We start from the raw sequence: 19,893 nt of genomic DNA on the forward strand, positions 1-19,893 counted from the left end.
TCAGTAGGTATACCTTTGACTCAGATTCACATGGTGCTTGCACTAATTCACTTCTGGATTTTCTTTTCCTTTGCTAATCTGCTTAGCTTTCAAATACTTCATGCATGTACCGTCAGAGACAAATCAAATATAATTGGAAAAATGTGACTGGTTTGTTGAGGAGCTGTCAGCCTAAGTCAGTCTGGGGTCTGCAAAGCAGGGTGTTCTTCATACACCTAAGCTCCACCTATCTGAGTCAACAAAATGAAATGCTGTTTGGATTGTAGAAAACTTGAAGCAGAGCCAAGAGGAGGTGTCCCTGCAGCCCTGGACGAGTGAAATGTGTTGCTTTGAGCATGAGGGTTGTGATCAGGCTGCCCGCATGGTGGGCAGGGAAGGAGGAGCAGGAGCCCCGTTGCAGAGCCAGCAAGGCGGGCTGTGCAGAGCCAGCCAGCAGCCAACTAGCCACAAAACTGCTGCCGATTTTGCTTCTGCCTCTCGCTTGGCTTCTGTTCGGCAGCCACCCGCCCAGGGCGACAGCGCCCTTTTTCTGTACCCGCAGCCTGAGCTTCAGGCAAGCACGGCTTCTCAGTTGAATCTGCCACATGTGGGTTGAAGGAAAGCCTCACACCCAGAAAACCTGTCACCGCTGGGACCTGCAGGGGACAGGTCTCACAGTCAGGCATGCACCGTTCCAGCCCCAGGTCTGTGCCAGCTCTGGTCACCCCACCCCGCAGGCTTCGGTGCAGCAGCCGTCGGCTGCCGGGTTTGTCAGGCAGCGGGGATGCACGTGTTTGCTGTGGCTGCGTCTGCGGTGGGGTCCCCCTGCCCTCACCTCCCTGGGGGACACTGGAGCTTGGAAATTGCAGCTGGTCCCCCGCTCGCTGGTACAGCTCTTCCGTAGGTGCTCTTCACCTAAAAATCTTCTACGCAAACCTTTGGGTAGGCTAGAACTTACACAGGTGCCAGCAAATGCGAGGAAGCTGCTGTGGTACAAGGGAGGCTACGGACAAATTGCAAACAAGCTCAGGGTAGACAAAAAAACCGAGGCCAATTGCAAATTCAGCTGGTTACGTCCTCACTGAGGACAGATCTGGAGCAGCAGTCCTCCCTGGAGGTCATCAGAGCGCCGCAGTTCAACCTCAGACGCCAGGACAGCGGTGGGATGTGTGACAGCTAGGATGCTGATTAAGAGGAATATATTTACTGCTACAGTGAAGTTTGCACTGAAGATGAGAATGTAAACACTCAGAAATGCCTACTGCTTAATGTACCTAACTTCTTAAAACTGTACGTTTTTAACTGCCTTTTTTCTTGTCTGTTTCAGGTTGCATGTCTGGTTGGACTTGATGCATGGCATTTGCATGACACCTAACAGCCTAGCTCTGGATGTGTCACTGAGCAAACATGGCCTACCCAGCAAATACTAACAGCAGTGCTACAGGTAACTAATCGGGAACACTTTTCCCTGTTTGGATTATTAATTTATTTTTTAAAAAACTTTTTTCTTAAATCGTGAAAGTAGCAGAAAAGGGAAGTAGCAGCAGCTAAAACTAAACAGTGAAAACTAACTTCCTGGTAGATCAGAGCCTGCCTGTTCCCCCACCACCACCCCTGATAATCTTTTAAATATTAAAAGTGTGGAAAGTTGTTTGCAAAGATGTAAGGGCTGGCACTCAGTTGTTCAGCATGCAGCGCTGACTGACTCGGAGAGGCCTAGGCGTTTGCTGCAAAAAGTCATGTGGTTGTTATCCTGTGTCTGTAATTAACTTGTGAGATTAACCAGCTCTTACACATTGAATCCCCAGCCCTTCCTGGTCACCCTTATGGGTCAGGCTAATTTTTGTTTCTTGCTTCTCAGCAAAACATAAAAGCATTTCTCAAGCAACATCAAGAGGAGGTGTTCAGTTCATTTCACTTTTTCGTTATTTTAAGAAGCTCTCGAGATGTCTATTTTGGTTGGGTGCTGGTCTTTGAAATAGATTGCTTGGCATGTTCAAAGGTTGCTGAGGAAGACTGACGGGTCAGGAGGGGGCAGAGATTGCAGAACGATTGATAACAGCACAGCAGCAGCGTTCCTCCTGTGGTTGTGTCAATATTTTCCTGTTCTCCTGATCACTGCACAAACATAGCTTTAGCCCACGACAGCTGAGGCTGCTACAGTGGGATTACACGGAAAATTTCAAGTGCATGGCAGGAGCTTGTGAGTCCGCTTTTGAGACCTCCTAATGTAGGTATGATGGGAAATGGATTTATCAATGAAGGCTGGGGTGGCTGGGAGCACTTTGAATATCCTGGGAAGGAACATTAAGTATCTTTTTTGTTATGCATGTAAATCGAAATCTGAGCTTTTTTTTCCCTTAAGGCTCATGCCCTTGTGTTCAAATGCTACTTGCTAGATCACGACACACACGTATTGAGAATTGGCTTATCTGGTGGATTTTAGAACCAACCTCCTTTGAAAGTATGTTCTGGTATGGAAACAAATCCTGAATTGCTCACTGTGCTCACTGTAGAATTGTTCTAATTAGTGCAAGGGATTAAAGCATTTTGTGCGCAGGAAATTAGAAATATGGAGTGTCATTATCTGCATTTTATGCAAAAGAAGAAGTCTTTTTTTGAAGGCTAGTGGAAGTTACCTGAAAACATCGGAGTTACTGTTATCTGTTGATGATTTAAGGCTTAATTTACCAATGTTGTTAAATCCTGAGGCCACTGATAAAGGGATTTCTGCCCCCCCCCCCCCTACAATTAAAAGTATATTCTTTAAGAAATAAACTATATCCTTTTGTAACTTTTTGTAATCCTTTTGGGAAGGTGAACTTTACTGCCTAACCCCCCACGTAACTTGACTTTTTTTAGTAATACACTTTAACTTAAGTAGTGCAGAACAATTCTCTGCTTACAAGGAAAGAAAAATTGTGCATGAACTGTTACTGATTGGTTTACTAATTTGCCACCCTCCCTGCGGTAGAACTGTCTATTGAAAAAGTTGATAAGCTGACATGTAACTCTAAAAGAAGCTAAATGCTTTTACTGGGGATGTGTTAATGCAAGATGGAAGTTTTAGTTTCAAGATTGTTATGCAAACAAGGCTTCTTGCAGGGTAGAAGCTGTTTGTTCCCTTATTCGTAGAAAGACGCTATAATGAATTGCAAGTATTTAATTCAAAACTAAATTGGACAACATTTTGCAGAGACTGTCAGGACTTGTTGGCTTTACAAACCCTTGAGGCCGGCGTTCTAACATGTAGCTATGTACGCCCGTGTCTCCAAATCCTCAGCGGATCGTACGGGGCAGAGTATTGGGCTGCAAATACCTGTGATGTGTTATCCTGCCGTGCTGCCTGGGAGAGAATGCCTTTGGATGAGCAGGAACCGATTTGGGCGTTGGAGGTATTGAAGCAAGATTCTTAATTGCATGGAGCTCTAAGAGTGGAAAGACAAACTTCAGGGGTGGTGTTTTCTGCACCCTCTGAATCAATCAGCAGCAGGAAAAAGAACTAGAAAGACTTGCTATGGACTACTAAGCTGCGTTTATGTTACTTGAATATTTTGGCAAGTTTGACCACACGCTCAGCTGCATTCAAGTACGAGGTGACTAAGGAGCAGTGGTTTGCTTTGGTTAACTCGAGAATGTGAGTACTTGTACTGTTAAATTATTATGCCTATGTGCCATTTCGGTCAATTTTTTTCAGTATACAAGCCTGTATGGACTACTGCTGCTGCAGATAAAATCTGTAGGGGAATGCTTGAATTTGGAACTTGTTTCTAGGAAAGGATCAAGCTATTTTGCATTTCTATAGAGATTATTTTTTTTAAGGATGTTTATGGGAAGTACATTTGCTGTAAATATTTTCAGTGAGTGTGTATGAAAGATAAGCTACGAAGCAAGTGATGACTTTATCATGAAGCCACGTATCATAAATTTCTCTGCCTCTTGCATATCTCGGTGAAGACGTGAACTTTAAATGTGGTGAATAAATAACAGAGGCTGTGATTTAGACTTCAGTACTGTTTGTCAATAGTTTTGTTTGCTGCTGACTTAAATTTTTATCACTCTGTTCCCAGTTTCGTTGCACAGAGGTCTTGTAGTGAACTGTATTTCTGTGAGCTGCAAGCTTATTTGTTTATCTTTATACATTTCTGAAGTTGGTTTAGAGACTTGGTACTGATTTTGGACTAGGCTCTGAGCCATTTGCTCAGAAAATAGCTGAAGTCTCTCCACCACTAGTGATAGATAAATTGGTGCTTGCAGAAAAATTTGCTTTATTTTATCAGTTGGGTGCTGGGTAGTCACAACTGTTTGCTGCTTCGAGTCTGCCTTGGTGGCATGTAAGCTTAGTGCTCAGTCCGGTAAGCTCAGCAGGGTTAAGGAGTGCAGTGGAAGCCCACAGTCTGTCATGTACTCGTCCAAGGAACTGCAGCAGGAGCTGGGAAATACCCTGTGTCTGTGGGGAGCTATTGGGAGGCTGGACTTGTTTTGGTGCATGGTACAAATTAATTTCTCTTTGCATAGTACAAGAAAAAAAAAAATGAGGTGATTGTTTCTCAAAGTAGTATTAGTGTCTTCATTAACCGCTGGGTGAAACTTCCAGTAATTGTTCGCTTCTGTGCTTGCTAGGACTGATGCATAAATCATCTATTTAATGAGGCTCTGCAAATATTTCTGTAGTGGTATCTGTAGAAAGGTCCTCCAGTCAGCTACAAAAAGCACAATGCACACCAGCCTAAAACTTACCGCAGTTTGAAAATACTTCTGGCTGGATTTTCATTCCTTTCACTAATACCTGATTAGCTGAAACTTTGTTTTCAAAACACATGTTCTGAAAAGCACTGAATAGTGTGAAATTCCATTTATTCTGATGTAGAAGACAAGGAAGCAGCAAAACAAACAGAGGAGACTGATTAAAAAAGATAAAGGATTAAAAACCGTGTTTGTTTCTAACCATAATGAAAACATCTGTTTTATTGGACTTCCCTAAGCACCTCATGCTCTGTATCCAGAGACCGCAGAATTGTCAGTCATCTCTTTAACAGGGACATCAAAAAGAGTTTTAACGCAAGAAAAGCTTTTCCAGTTTTCCTGAGTAGGACGGGCTGCAGGGGTCAGTATAGCAAGGCTGTAGCACAAACCCTTTCTTCGCTTTGCTGTGAAGCAAATGCATATTGTTTTCTGTACACGGTGTCTGAGATTTCCCTGAATCCTTTCTCTTTTCTCCCTTCTGTCTGCGCCTTCCCCCTCACTCTTGTTCAAAGATTTGTGTTTCCATGTCTTCCCGTCGCACTTTTAATGTGCTTCTACTTACAGGAGTACTATATTTTACAGAGATTCATTTGAGCTATTTCTCTCCGTGTTTAACTCGGCTATGTGCTTTACCTCCTTCAGATTCCTACACAGTTCTTAAAGCAGTGGCATTGTAGCAACTCACCATCATTTTTACTCCCATTATTTCCCCCTCCACGCTGGAGAGTGTGCCAGGGGCTGTGGGACCGCCGGCGGTTTGGTGGCAGATACAAACTGTGTTGGAGCGCTGGCTCCCCTGCAGCAGCCTGGTGTCCCTCTGGTTATTTTATATATGCAGTTACTCTGCAGCACCCCGTGGGCCTCTGGTTAGATTTTTCTTTGTATCTGAGCAGTTTTCTTGACTCCTAAGTGAAGTTACAACTATGCACCGGTTAGTTGGAGAATGAGGCCATTACAAGAGGCTGTTGCGTGAATTAGTGTCGTTTGAGGTACTAACGTCAGCGTGACTCAAAGACCAAATGTTTAATAAATGTGTTTTCCATCTGCTGGTATATAAATGCTTAAGCAACTGTTGTAAAGTATTATGAAAACCCCTGTTTTGACTTATTAACCCTTTTTATTGAAGCCCATAAACAGAACACACGTTTGCTTAGAGGAAATGTTTTTATCATACACGTCCTCTGCATTGATTTGTAACAACTCTTACCAAATATTTGTAGACACACTTTCCTTTCAGTTACTGGATTATGTGTGTTAGAGTCTTTCCTACAATTTGATTTTCCTGATGTATATCATCTTAGGCAATATGCATGGAGTTTTGCATGATTGATTTGCTTAATGATCTGAAGTGTAGTCTAAGAAGACAGTGCTGTGCACCAGAACATTACCATTATTACTAATTTTAGCAGAATATCCACCAGTTTTCATTACAGACCCTCAGTCAATAAATGGGAACTTACAGACATGAAGAAGTTAGCAATTGGAGGTGTTTGATTGCTAGGTAGTAGTCAATCCGATGGAGCCTTTAGTCCCGAGTATTGCCGGTGCCTGCCACAAGAGCTCAGCTGACAGCTGCTCTCCACTGCCTTCCTGCAGGGTAGGTGTCACCAAGGTATCATTGCAGTGCTACTGACACCCCAAGCTGAGCTTAGCAGCCTTAAATGCACTGAGTTTGCTTAGCTTAGCAAATGCAAATGGCCAGGGTTCAGGTGAGTTTGTATTTTTATCAAATCAGCTGTGCAAGCAATGGTAATTTGGTTGAGTCAGGGCTGTGTGACGAGAGGCTATTTAAGCCTGGGCTTGCTCCCCTACCATGCTCCCTGCTCCAAGCCTGCATCCGATAACCATCAGAGTTAATGGGAACGGGTGTATGCTGAAGGTATGCCTTGGCAGCTGGTGGGAGACTGTTGCCATCAGGAGAGCCTGCTGAATTGCCATGTCCTCTTGTGCTTTCTGGATGGGCAGATGGCATGCATGGCTGTCACAGGGATCCTGCTCCTGCCTCACCCACGAGCGATCTAGTGAGTCACTCTGGTGGTGCCCAGTATTTAAAAACAAGCTGGGGTGGGACCCTGAAATCTGTGGGGTGAAGGGTGAGTGAGCCTCCGGTGATTTCACATCAGCTCTGTTATAAGGCATATCAAAATTTCCATCAGTATGCTGTAGTACACTCACTGATGCCAGATCTGCCTTAAGGACAGATGGATGGAGATGGAGCACATGATCTCACAGCCAATGCCAACTTTCTACATGAATTAATACTTGTTTCTTCTGCAATTGCTAGTTGATACCTGTGATCCAAGGGTGCATTTGCCACTGCAACAGAAAGCTTGAAAACACATTGACTTGCATTTGCCCAGCCTAGAAGCCTTTATTAGAGCACAGAGGATCAGGGATCAGGCACCTTCCTTTACATAGGACTTGTTGCCTGAAGAATGCCCTTCAGGCCTGATTTTGGAATCTGCTGGAAAGGGAAGGGGCAGGAAAGAGTTAGAAAGGATACATTAAATACAGTGTCATTAGGAGCTGAGGACATAGCAGTCTGTCCCAGATAGCCCAGTCCTTAAAAGTGGAAATTGGATGTGGTGGGAAGCAGATGGCCCAAGACACAAAGCAATAGAAGATGCAGATGCTGTGCAGAAGGACAAAGCGCAGAACAGATTTAATGTCTTTTGTTCAGAGATTACTGCAGTTGTGTCGTGTTCTGGATTATGTTCTGCAGCTGCCCAGAAGCTTCTTACATCTCACCTAGACAGAGGACTGTGTTCATTCTTCTCTGACGCAGGATTGCTCATGGAGTAACGCACGCTTTCCTTGTCTGAGCGGTTGAGATGCACTTGCATGGGCAGCACCTGGACCTTCTTATGTGGCCTGCTGCTGCTCCCTGTGGAAATACATGCCCTCTACATCCTCGGAGATAGCTAAGGGTCCTGATCTTGTATTTTAAAGACAATTACGCTCTAGGGACTAAACCGGCATGCCTTGCTGTTTATGGTACCTCGCAACCTCACTGAAGTGGCGGCGATTAACAGTGATAAAAGCCCTTAGGTCTTGTGATGGAAATCACTGCTTTGCACTGATCTGGTGGCGGTCGGTGCCTGTGTGGAGGAGCAGCCCGTGGGGCTGGGTGAGGGGCAAGCACGGGTAGCGGGGCATGCACGTGTCACAGGAAAAACACCCAAGAATAAACTTGTTCCAGACTTGAAAAATTATTCCCTCTGCATCTTCTTCCTTCCCTCCACTCTCAAGATACACAACTCAGCAAATCTTCCTGTGGCCATTTAACTCAAAAGAGTGTATTTTTCCCCAAAACTATTCTACAGTATTCCTCAATCTGTTCCCAGATTCTCCTGCAGAAAGCAGTTTATGAATCATGTGTATGAATCTCCTCCCTGTGGGAAGGGAGGGGATTTTGCTGCCTTTAAAGGATACGGTCCCCCAGGGAAATGGCTTGGATGGAAATAACCTGATTACAGCTGGTTGTCTTCTGTTCATGAACACTGAGTGCCTGCATTTAGACATGTTCCTTGCAGAAGGGCTACTGCTGGGGCAGAGAAGTCCTTGGGAAGCTTCTTGTAATGGCCACCTCTCTCCTCCCCCCCCTTTCGTGCCATTTGTAAGGCTTTGGATTAGAGATGACAGAGCGGCAGCCCTTCCCGTATCATGTTTTTGCAGCAGTTTTAGGGGCTGAGGGAGCGCTCAGGCTGCCCACGTTGGCATTGCTGCTGTATCTTCATTTCCTTCCTCTGGAAACACGACTCCCCTTGGTGGCAGAGTACAGACTCCTGCCAGGATGTCCCCGTGTGACCAGCTTCGGGACAGAAGTGTGCTTGTGGCCATTCTCCCCTTTCTTTCTCCCATTCCCTCCTCTGATTTCATCTGGAAATCGCACTTGCTATATAGGCTGAAAGCAATGGTTGACCTCCACTGTGGGAATTCATGTTGCAGCTTGTAGTGTCTGGGGGTTAGCAGATCAACTGGGTCCAAATAGGGCTCTCCCCCTCTCCCGTCTCTCTAACTCTTTAAAACTCTTCATAGCGTATACTCAGTCTGCGTTAGGTACAATCTCCTGAGATTTTACTTCACCTGACTCTTCACACAGACTTTGACAAAACTAAGTGCTCAGACGCTTGGAGAGATAGATAGGTGAGTGTGAGATCCCATTGTATTCTTTCATGCTTTTAGTCCATCCTTCCCCACTTGCAAAGCCTTCTTCCCTGTAGAAGTAGGTAATGTGACCCTTACACCCTCTCACAGCCCATCCTTTTTTCTTGCCCAATTTCTCCTCCCTAGTTATCTCAGACTGTAATGAGTGTTTTATGTAATTGTATCCTCTTTTTTTATTAGTATATTCCTGTATGGTTTTTCTTCATAACAATATGTTGCTTTCCTTCAACATGCAGGACCTGTCTGTGATATTTCTGTATTGTCCTTCAGTATTTGTTTGAAAGTAGGAGAGGGAGGGATGAAGGGAGGGGATGGAAACTGTTTTTAATAGCTGGGTTTGAAGGTTTGGTCAGATTAGGGTGAGGATCAAATTAACTGATAATTGGGAACAGATTGTTCTCCCTGTGTAAACCTGACATCGCTGGTCTGGAGTAGTCTCTTATTGCTGAGGGGCATGTTTGTTGATGTACTCCTAGCCCCTGCCCTACCCTCTCTTCACACAACCAACCCCTCTGCCTGGAGCACCATCCTATGGGTTGCAGAAGATCTAATAATAAAAAGAAAACACTTGTGCAATTTAGCTGTTACTGGAATTTCAGGTCTAATCCTAGCAAACAGGTCAAGTTTTAACACTTTACGTACACTGCTTGATAAACCTAAAGTGTGCAGCTTTCAAAAAAAAAAAAAAGTACAGTGCAAGAAAATACAATAAAATGCATGGTTGTGGTTGAAAAAGTGGACTGACATTTGCATATGATAGAAGCACAAAGACAAGATCAGAGCAGTCATGTTTTAAGAGATTACGAGGATCAACAGTGTTTTTTCACTTCAAGAAGTCCATGGCTAAGCCCTTTCTCCCCCTCTTCCCCCTCCCTCTATCAGAAATTGTGATCCTTAAATTTTAGATATGTTTTTCCTTATCTTAATTTAAAAGGATAAAAAAAAGAGGATATTTTAGACTCATTCTCTTCTGCTCCTGTCCTGTTTTTCTACATGGAGACAGATGGCTGTTACATAGCTTTTAAGCTGCCAGTACTTGAACGTGCTCACAAGGCTGTGCATCCACTGCATCGCCCTTTAGACTTTCACCATTCTCCCTTGCCATCATTAGTTACAGTCCTGTTCCCTTCCTGCGCTCTCAGACAGCGTGTCTGCCATCCAGGATGCTCGTCCTTTCCTCTTGGTTCCCTGGTATTCCTCTCGGCCCCTTTCTCCAGTGCTTGGTCTCACCCCAGCTCTCCCTGAGGACACGCCGGGACTTCTCCCCGGCTGCAGTCCCTGGGGAGCACAGCCTGCACCTCTCCCTTGATATCCAACCCTCCTCCGCCCCCCGCTTCTGCCTTTGACGCTCAGAGGCTTCCTCGCAACCCATCTTCAGTGCTCTGGAAAATGCACTGTTGACAATTCTGGGAAAATTACTTCCCTCTCCCTTTGCAGAGAAAACTTGTAAGGCTACAACTCTACAAGCACTTGCGTGGCTCAGCCAGACCATGTCACCCTGTATCCCTGTAGGACAAGACACCAGGTACAGCCAAGACCACAGCAGCAGGAGAGACATCTCTGTGCGAAACTGAGTGTAGCATCTCCTGCTCCGCTCCAGCTTTACCGTCCTTCTCCAATCCTGCTGCTGCATGACATACTGCACGCACTGTTTATCAGTTACATGGCACATTAATAATGGACATGCGTAGTCTTGCCCATGGGTTCCTTTAGTTATGCATGGCACTTGTTTTTTTGCCCAGTTTGTGTGGTACATTTCCTTGCCTCAGCCTTTTGCATAATCAGTATGTTACTATGGGTAGAAGTGCAGTATTTCTGGATTAGTAATTGTTACTAGAAATCCATGGTGTTTGATTGCAGAGTCTTGATCCATGTGGGAAAGAGATGCCTAAAACCGTAGCCTGTGCAGCCTCCCTGGCAAAGCCGTGAGTTCCCTCCTGCACCCCCTGCCTCTGCTCAGCTGGGGAAGTGGGGGGTGAGGACTGAAGGACACGGGATGCCTTCCACACTGGCAGGATCCACCACCTGAGCCCAAATGACTCAGCCTGCGTTTGTCAAATGCACCAGGAGACAGTCGCTAGGCTGACACCTCCACTTGAGTTCCCAACCCAATAGAAGTTAACTTCGCATCCTTGTCTGTGGCATTAGAAGCCTATACATGTATTTCCAGATTTGAGAATGCGCATTTTTCTTTTACAGCCATGGATTTTTCCTTTCTCTTGTGTTCATGTTCAGTGTCATTCACTTTTCGTCTCTGCAAAATGGGGGAGCAAAGCTGACCCATAAAGCCCTGCTGGGAAGCTGCATGCCAAGTAGCTAGCTCACGCAGTTCTAACATCTGCACAGAAACAAACAAGTATGTCTGACCATCCGTACAAAAAAGAAGAAGAAAAAAAAAATTTTTACCAAGTTTGAAGGCTTGAATGGTCTACTCACTCCCACAACAAGACTTCTTACCATAAGCTTTTCCAAGCAGTCATGTTGGGAGAACAGTAGAGATCATGACTTGCCTCATGACACACAAAATACCAAGTAGATGAAGTTCATTCTGTGTGAAGCTAAACCAGGTGGACACTTAACAATGAAACAGGGCTCATTTTTCAGTTGCATCCTCTCTGTGCGTAGATGCTAACTAGTGGGGGACCTAATTGTAGCGTGCAAAGTCTCTCATATGGAGGTTTTGAGTGTTACGTAGTCATTGGGTCAGATTAATCATCCATACCTCTATCTCCAGGCACTTGACCGGTAGATCTCCTTACAGTACTAACACATTAGCTGCAGTCTGACATTTTGAACCCAGTTATTGAATACCTCCCAGCTACCCTGAAAATAAACATTTGACGCTACCACTTAAAACCCATCCTGGACCCCCCCCAGCCCAGGCAGTCTCTGGGTCGCAGTGTTCTGGAAGCCAAGAGGAGAAATGTTGCTGTATGTTTGCTTTCTTCTTATGCCCTTCCAGAGGCATCTGCTAGGGGGAGAAGGTGGGTAGGCCAGATCAGTCTCAGGTCTGACCTGAATGACTAGTGGGTTTTAAATCATTCTATGGAAACGAGCTGCGAAACTCTGAAAGGCTGTAAAAAAAAAACAAACCCAAACCCACATCAATTCCACCCCTCTCTCCCAAGACAAAATCCACCAAAATAAAACTGAGAAGAACCCCATATCCAATCTTCACCAAAATGCAACAGCTGTGGTTTTGGGGAACATAAACCTGACGGTGGTGGGTCAGGCCAAGCTCTGCACTCCCCCAGACCGGATCATTGTCGTCGGGCAGATTATTTAATTCTTTCCATGCAGAGCCACTCTGGTGCTGAGGAAATGGTCTGCTGGGGCGAGTGTTTTAAAGAGCTCTGTTTCATCCATCGCCTTCCATTGTGCCCTCTCTGCCTTTTGTTTTCAAAAGGGGTGTGAAATAACCTGCTCTTTAGATAAGAATTTACCAGCTGGATGGCTGCCCACACACCAAATCTTGCATTTGCTCTGCTGCAGACCAAGCCAGGTTTTCTGGTCACTGGGGAGCTGTGCTCTGACCTCAGTTTTGTTTCTACTGTAAACAGTAGCTGAATGAGTTTATTTGGCACCATAATGGTCTCGAAGGCCTCGAGAATAAATACATGTGTGCTCTTTGCCTTTAGGTTTTACTGGTGCCAACCCAGACATGTGCCTCCATATTTGATTTGCTGGACAAGGGACAAAGTGCTGATACACATTATGGGTTATTGCTTGCACTCGCGGCAAGTCTTTTTCAGCCTGCAGTGTTGACCGAGCTTTGAGGAGAGTCCTCTGAAGGTGCATGACTTGATGCAGGGCTCATTCAGATGTCAAGCCCTTGAAACCACAGAGTAATGATAAACAGATCGAGCATGTGGAGACAGCTGCTAAAATTTGTTCTTCTCTAAACAGGATATCATGCTGTCGTTTTTTAGAAAAATGAAATCATATAATGTTAGAGGTTTGTTTTTTTTTTCTCTGAGCAGAATCCTAACTCTTGAGAAGGACGTTTTGGCTGTACCTTCTATTCTCATATTTTATCCCGGATGTAATGCATTTTTTCACAGCAGAAAACTAGATGGGTATTCTCATGTTCTCCCCTTCCTGCTGTGAAGAACCTGCTAATGGAGCTGGAGATGCCCACCAGTAACACCCAGTGCTGCTGTGTACTGCGTGTCCTCACCTGGCTGGTCACTCACTCTGCACGTGAAAAGACAGGCTTGAAGGCCAGCAAGAGCAATGCAGTGGTTGCAGGCTCCGGGCAGTGTTTCAAGGGCTGAATTTTTGCTTTTGTTTCCCTGAACAGAAAGCGTGGGTGGGGTTTCAGCTGCCCAAGAGTTTTTCTGTCTTCTAGGAGAAACTTCAAAGCCTGGTTAGAAGCTGTTCCCAAAGCACTGTTTATGGAGAGCTGCTTTTCTTTATGGATGGGGTGGTTAGAGCAAAGACCAAACCAAACCAAGTTCACTTAAAATTCAGTACCTTCATGGTCCATAGATGTAACAAGTTGGCTACGTCTAGAAACCTTCGGACTTTTTTTTGGGAGCTCATGTTTTATAGTGTATGCATCAGTGACTTGTAATTCAAGGAAATAAATGTAAAATTACCTAGAGGGCAGGACCTAGTTTATAGTCCAAAAGCTGATGCCTGTAAGTATTAAATATTACTTTCCTTCATATTAAATACCACTGAAGCCACTAGACATGTTCAGGAAACACTTTTAGAAGGCGCTGTGGAGGACTTGAGCCTCTCTCCTGTCATTTCAGCAGAAGATCTCACTTCTGTTTGAAGCACAACTCTTCCCACCTGCAGTGATCTTGGAAATTATTTCAACAATTCATGCCTCTTTTTTTCTTTCATCTTAAGTGTTCTTGGGAATCTGGAGGGAAGGCACGGTAATAAAACTCTTTTCTTTTAGTCCTGTGAAGTCTTAGGACCATTATCCGTGTTAAATTAGCCTCTCCCCTTGCCCATTTACTTTTGGAGTCCCTGTTTGGCTATACTACAGCAACTGTTACTGTAAGCAGAAGTGAAGAGAAGTGGAGCTGAGGCCTTTGAGGGTCTCTTTATGATGCTGAGAAGCAACGCTTTTTGCATCTGGAATCCCAGTTCTCGTAACTTTGAGTTAATACTTGGCGTTATGTGGAAACAAGAAAACTGAATATGCAAAAATCAAATATGTTTGTGCATCATTTTGAAAGTGCTTGTACCAGCATGAAGGATGTCTCATGTATTTTGGTTGTGTTTCAGAAAAAAAGAAAACTGTTTGTGTCTGTAACTTTATACTAAAAGTTTTTATTTTTAACCGTCAAATTATGAGTTGCATTTCAGAAGAGTAAACAAAATGAGATTGAATGTAACACAGGCAGAATTGCAGGCAGCGGTGGTTACAACAGAGGTAATTGTTCTGCCCAAATTATATCAATGAACCTTTCTGTGCTCTCAGTCCACATGTGGGAGTGAGAAATGAGGGGGGTGGGGGTGAAGGGCTTCGGGAAGAAGGGAGAGCGGGTGGAAGAGAAGTCACCTGAACTTTTAATTCCCTCTTGGGAATTAAATCTGTCTTCATCAGAGAAAAAAAAATTATCTTGTTAGTGTGTCGTTTGGTATGGTTCCTTTTGCTCTGCTGCCCGTTTCATGCATTTTAACCCTTGGGGAGCCGGAGGCGTCGCGCAGCATCTGAAGTGCCATGAAGGAAACCACTGGCGCTGCGCTGGGCTGGCTGCCAGGCTGGGACTGTCTCAGGAAATTCCAAATGAGTATAAATAAATGCTCTGTAGCAACCTCTGGGCTCCCTGCCTGCTGATGTGTCAGGAATACGCACTCCCTTTAAGGCAAAGGAAAGTGTGCTTCAGACTTAATTTCCTGAAAAACTAAACGCGGCAACGTCCAAGGGCTTGCTTCTGGGTGGATCGGTGAGTGAGACCCTCGAACGGGGTGGGGAGAGGCGAGATGCGAGCAGCTGGCTCTGCTAGCGCCGCGGGCCGGCTGAGAAAAGGGATGGGGGCACCCCAGGGAAGCACAGCTGAAACCAGCCCTCGATGTTCTTTTAGGATATTAAGTTGGAATGGGTTTTTTTTTGTTGTTTTTTAACAGTGCCGGGTTAGCTGGGTTGTCTCGCAAGTGCTACTGTCTGAAGGGAGTTTGCACTTGCGGTTTCATGCACCTCTGGTAGCCTCTTTGTTTTTGTTGTTACATACAGAGTAGTTTGTTTCCTTCAACAAATGCAGGGTTTCTAGTGGGAGATCGGTGTTGTGAACGCTCATGTGAAGGGAGCGCTGCCCCTATTCACTGTAAGGCACCGTTTCAATGGCAGAAAGGTAGCTGTTACCCTTAAAGTTGCTCATTTTGAATATTGTTCATAGACTTTCAATTATAAGCCACTGTTTTTAGCTATTTAGAATGTGCATAAAGAATTACTTCTAATAATGACCTTTTCAATATTTTCTCTGATGATCACTTTTTTAACTTTTTGGAGAAAATCAGTTCATCGGTCTGAACTATTTTAAGGACAGAGAAAAAGCTTTCAGTGTTTTTGGAAAATGCAGATTGCTTATGCTTTTGAAGTTTGGAAGGCAACACACGTCTTATCTCACACAAGGAATCAGTACTAGATTAATATAAAAAGGGGTAGGAGGGAACAATTCCTGGTATTTGAAATTTCATACTGATTATGCAGCATAAACCATATTCCTTACGGAGGTAAGCATGTGACAAAATAATGTCCTTCCGGGACTCATAAATGCAAATGTTTGTAGAACTATTCTTGCAGAAGACAATTCTTCAGTTTTTTCCACCCTGTGCACAGCTGTAAGACCAAACTGAAACTGTAAATCAGTTTTAATATTCCACGGCAGGTTTATATCCCAGGAGTCCAGGTTCTTTCCTGATGGTTACTCCTGTTACAATAACCCTATGTATCTGTTCTCCGCTTCTCACCTCTTCAGAGATTTATAGGCACAGAAGGGTAATGACATTATAAATCTAAATATTTTGGTTTTGTGATTCAGTTGTTCTTGGCTAGAAAGCAAACACAGCCTTCTTTGCTCAGGCTTCAGCAGGTAACACTGATGCACAGTTGTGTTAAAAGACATTTTCAGGCAAACACCTGGCTTGCATCCATGACTCCTTCTGGCCCCCATGGGGAGTTAGGAGATGATCTGGATGAGTGAGGAAGGAAGAGAAATATTTGGGGGTTTGCTCCTCTTCTGCTTTGCCAGCCCTCTATCTGGGTTTTGTGCAGCCCATCCTACTATGTGGATGCAAGCCTTGGTCTTTGTAATTATTTTTGCCTTTGTCATTTTCCTTGTGACAGTGAAGTGGTGTAAACAGGGGATGATGTACTGTTGGAAGAGCGGGGCAGGTATGCCACATTTTCAAGGGTTGGCAAGGGAGGCAGGGGAGCTTTGGGGTTTCTCCTGTGCAGCAGAGGAGAGCAAGCTGCCTTACCAGCGCTGGGACTCAACCTCACCTTCATCAGCATCGCTGGCTGAACCAGTTAGCCCAGATCTATTGGGATGTATTTTTGGAAAGCAGGGCTATGGTGGTCTGAAGCTGAGCTGCTCTCCTACTGTGGTCGGTAGAGCACATCGTATGGCTTTCTCCCAGGCTGCGAGGAGCTTGTGATTGGTATCTACTGTTTGCCATAACTTACATTATTTTACCAGGCCTGAGTTAGTCTGATTTGGAAAGTATCTTTAAATTGAATGCTCTTCGTTTGCCACAAATGTGCGTGGAGCCAATAAGTGTGCGTGCAGTGGAAAGTGAATGAAAGAAATGCTTCCGGGAATGAAGAAGGGCAGCTCTCAAATAGACAAATACTGCAAGATGAAAAAAATGCACATGCTTTTTGAGAGCACATGCTCTCAAATGCAGGTGCTTGGAAAGAATTAATTGATACTGATTTGGACTTGCCTTGTTGGCATCTGGTTTTCAAACATAAGTAAACAGGACTGAGATGCCCCCCATTTCAAGCCCAAAAGTAAAGGATGAATGTTGACACCTCGTCACTCTTCCCAGTGACAGCTGAGAGAGCAGGAGGTTAACTTTACTATGAGGAAATTAGCGTCTTTGAGGGAAGAGCATTTTCTGTGGCTGAGCCAACTAAGCCCCCGTCACCAGTTCAATGGTTTGCTTTCAATGTAAGGCAAGCTCTTTCTTCCTCAGTTACATTTCTTGACACAGCATATTGGTTAAAGTGGCATTTGCGGAGGATGATTTGGGAGATGCATCAGTGCAATGCAACTAAGGCTGCCACTTGCTTGTGACTTGCTTGATGGTGGACCCGCTGGTCACGCTCAGAGCCACAGTGCACCCACAGGCTGACTTGTGACAGCAATTTGCCCAAGTGGCCACTGTTTTTAGAGTAGTCTCTACCCAGAGGTGGCAGTGCTGTTGACAACAGCAGCAGCCCCCACCATGGTTTCTGCTCTGCTCTTCCTTGCTGCTGCTGGGACCGTTAGCAGAATAAGCTAATGACTATATCCCTTCCCACCCATGCCCTGCTCCCTGCCAGCTGTAGTTTGATTTCCTCTGGGAGCTGTGAGTCAGAAACTGGGATGGAGGCAAAACACACACCTCTTAGTGTTGAGTTTCTGTGGTTAGCGTCCTTGAGGTGGTACACGTACAGAGATGTCCCACCACAGAACTGCCAGATCTAGAGCTATTCCCAGAAAGTGAGAGCAGTTGAAAAGGAGGCTTATTATCAGACTCAAATAAGGGAGTTGTCAAGAATATAAAGCAGATTCTGTGAATTTTGGTAGGGGGACACATTACAGTCACTCTCAGGACAGTTGGTTGTGCTCTGCGCCCCCCCCGCCCGAATAGATTTCTCATAAACAACATTAATCCTTTATTCGGGGTTAATTAACTTGCACAACTTTCTTATAGCCTGTATTTTATATTTTAAATTAACTTTGTTTCAGCTGCAAGTTCTCAGTTCAGAGATTGTAGAAGTAAAAGTTTTAGACATTAAAAAGAGTAGAGAGGGTTAGGAGGTGTGTTTTGTGAAAGGTAGTTTTTACCTTCAGCTCACAGAAGTAATTTTTAATTGTGATTATGTGATGTTCAGATATAAGCTCTGTAGGTAACTCTTTTTTTACTATGTGAAAGAAAACTTCTAATGGTGTAAAAAAAGGTAATGTAAACTTGAAAGACCCCCTCCTAACATAAAAAGGCTATTTTTTTTATATATATATGTGCCTATATATATATTTTTTAATATATCTATATATATTTTTATATATATATATATGCCTTTGGGCAGCAGACTGGTGAGCATTCTGAGCATTTTCTATGTGATACCAAAATGCTCAGGTTTTTGTAGCTATGAACAGTAGTCAGCACGTAGTTAGCAAACATGCAGCAAAAGGAGAAGAATAAGAAAAGCCAGAGGCTCTTCTACAAGGTTAATAAATGGTTCTGTGGTTCGGGAGTTGACCCTTGAGGAGGAAGTGACAGTGGGACATCCAGACTAGTGCATCCATCTGATCCCCAGTACCAAGGGGAGAGCTGGCTCATTGTTTTTGCTATAATGCTAAACAAATACATTTTTATTATGTTTTTATTCTAATGATAATCTTAGTATAATGCTAAGGAACTACGATTTTTCAGGTTCAGAGGAACATAACTGCTTGAGAGACTGTTTTCACTGTGGGTTGATCAAGTCAATGGAAAAGCACAGTTAAGTCAATGGAGACTTTTGACGCTTTTAAGGGCTTTTGCATTGTGGCTGTGATTGTTTTGAGTTTTTCTTCTACTCCCTTAATGGTCCTTCTTCTTCTAGAAAGAGCATGGTGTTAAGACGGCAGATCCATTCTTAAAATACCTTCTTTTACCAGCGTTGTGTGGTAAATGTGGCATCATAGCCCAGTGCCCTCGTGTTTGCATTCACAGTGCAACCAAAACACAGCAGCCCTCTGAACCATCTTTCTTCAACATTGCTGCTGCTTATGTTCATTGACTTAAGGTGGTGTCCTTAATTCACTCCTGTGAGGCTTGCCACTACAAATATCTGAGCTGGAGCTTCTACATCTTGAAATAAAAGCCTATTTATTACACAGTGTTGTAGCTTCAGCTTTTCTCTGTTGTTAGTATTATCAGAGAAGTTGCTATCCCCATTTTTTTATTACAACCCCCAACACAAAGTACTGAGTATTTAGATGTCAGATTTAAAAGTCAGCTCCCCAGTTGGGGTATTGACACATAAATTTTAAAAAGTAATCTAAAAAGCTTATAAAAATACCATTTTTCTGCTCCTCGTTTTTAAGATTAAATTTGCAGCAAACATTTTACACTGGAGATTTATTTCTTCAGTAAAACACGCAGTAAATGCAATTCCTCTGTAACAGGAGAATCCTCCGCACCTGTAACTGCAGGGTTGGTAGCAGGGTCGGTCATCCCTCTCTGGCTGGATTTGGACTGTCGTACCCCATACCCCACAGCCTCGGGTGCATCAGGAGTTAAAACCCGTTTGCTCCGGGCATAGCTGTAGCTGAGTAATAGCAAAACAGATTACCTTTCTTACAAGGCAGCATTTATTGGTTGTCTTCCCATAGCGGAAAAAGAGCGGAAGGCGTTATCAGCCACGTCTACACTACAGTGTAGCGTGCTGGGCAATTGTGCCATGGCTTGTACAAGCTGAGCTGGGTCATACAGGCACTCCAGCCTGGCACCGCAGGAAGGGTGGCTGAGGCCAGCACCACGGCATCCTCATGGGCGGCTTCGTGGCTTGACCCTGCTCTGCTGCGGAGGCTCTCCTCCTTGTGGGAGACGAGCAGCCAACGGAGGCAGTCTGTGCTGCGCACCTGCGGCGTGCTTCACGCTGCCGCTGCGTGCTTTAATTGCAAAGGGAGAAATAAGACACTCGATGCTCCTGCTGTATTGGAAAAGTACAGAAACAACTTTCTGTTTCTGTAAGTTTTTCCCTCTCAGTTTTTGGAATAAAATAAAATAAAAATCTGATCGATTCTTTGGGTTGGGGGCTTTTTTCTACCCACCTTTGAAAATACT

The 19,893-nt window shown here is 44.3% G+C and overlaps 1 protein-coding gene across 1 annotated transcript in view; it reads left to right on the top strand.

Annotated features, from left to right (window-relative positions):
• Positions 1 to 19,893, top strand: part of KANK1 (KN motif and ankyrin repeat domains 1) — a 126,071-nt gene that overhangs the window by 73,030 nt on the left and 33,148 nt on the right. Inside the window, exon 4 of the mRNA XM_072860258.1 lies at positions 1,307 to 1,423. Coding sequence (XP_072716359.1) covers positions 1,387 to 1,423 — 37 coding nt within the window. The 5' untranslated portion in view covers positions 1,307 to 1,386. The remainder of the gene's footprint in view (positions 1 to 1,306; positions 1,424 to 19,893) is intronic.

Source organism: Ciconia boyciana, chromosome 4 (assembly GCF_034638445.1).
Source record: "Ciconia boyciana chromosome 4, ASM3463844v1, whole genome shotgun sequence".
NCBI classification, from domain to species: domain Eukaryota; kingdom Metazoa; phylum Chordata; class Aves; order Ciconiiformes; family Ciconiidae; genus Ciconia; species Ciconia boyciana.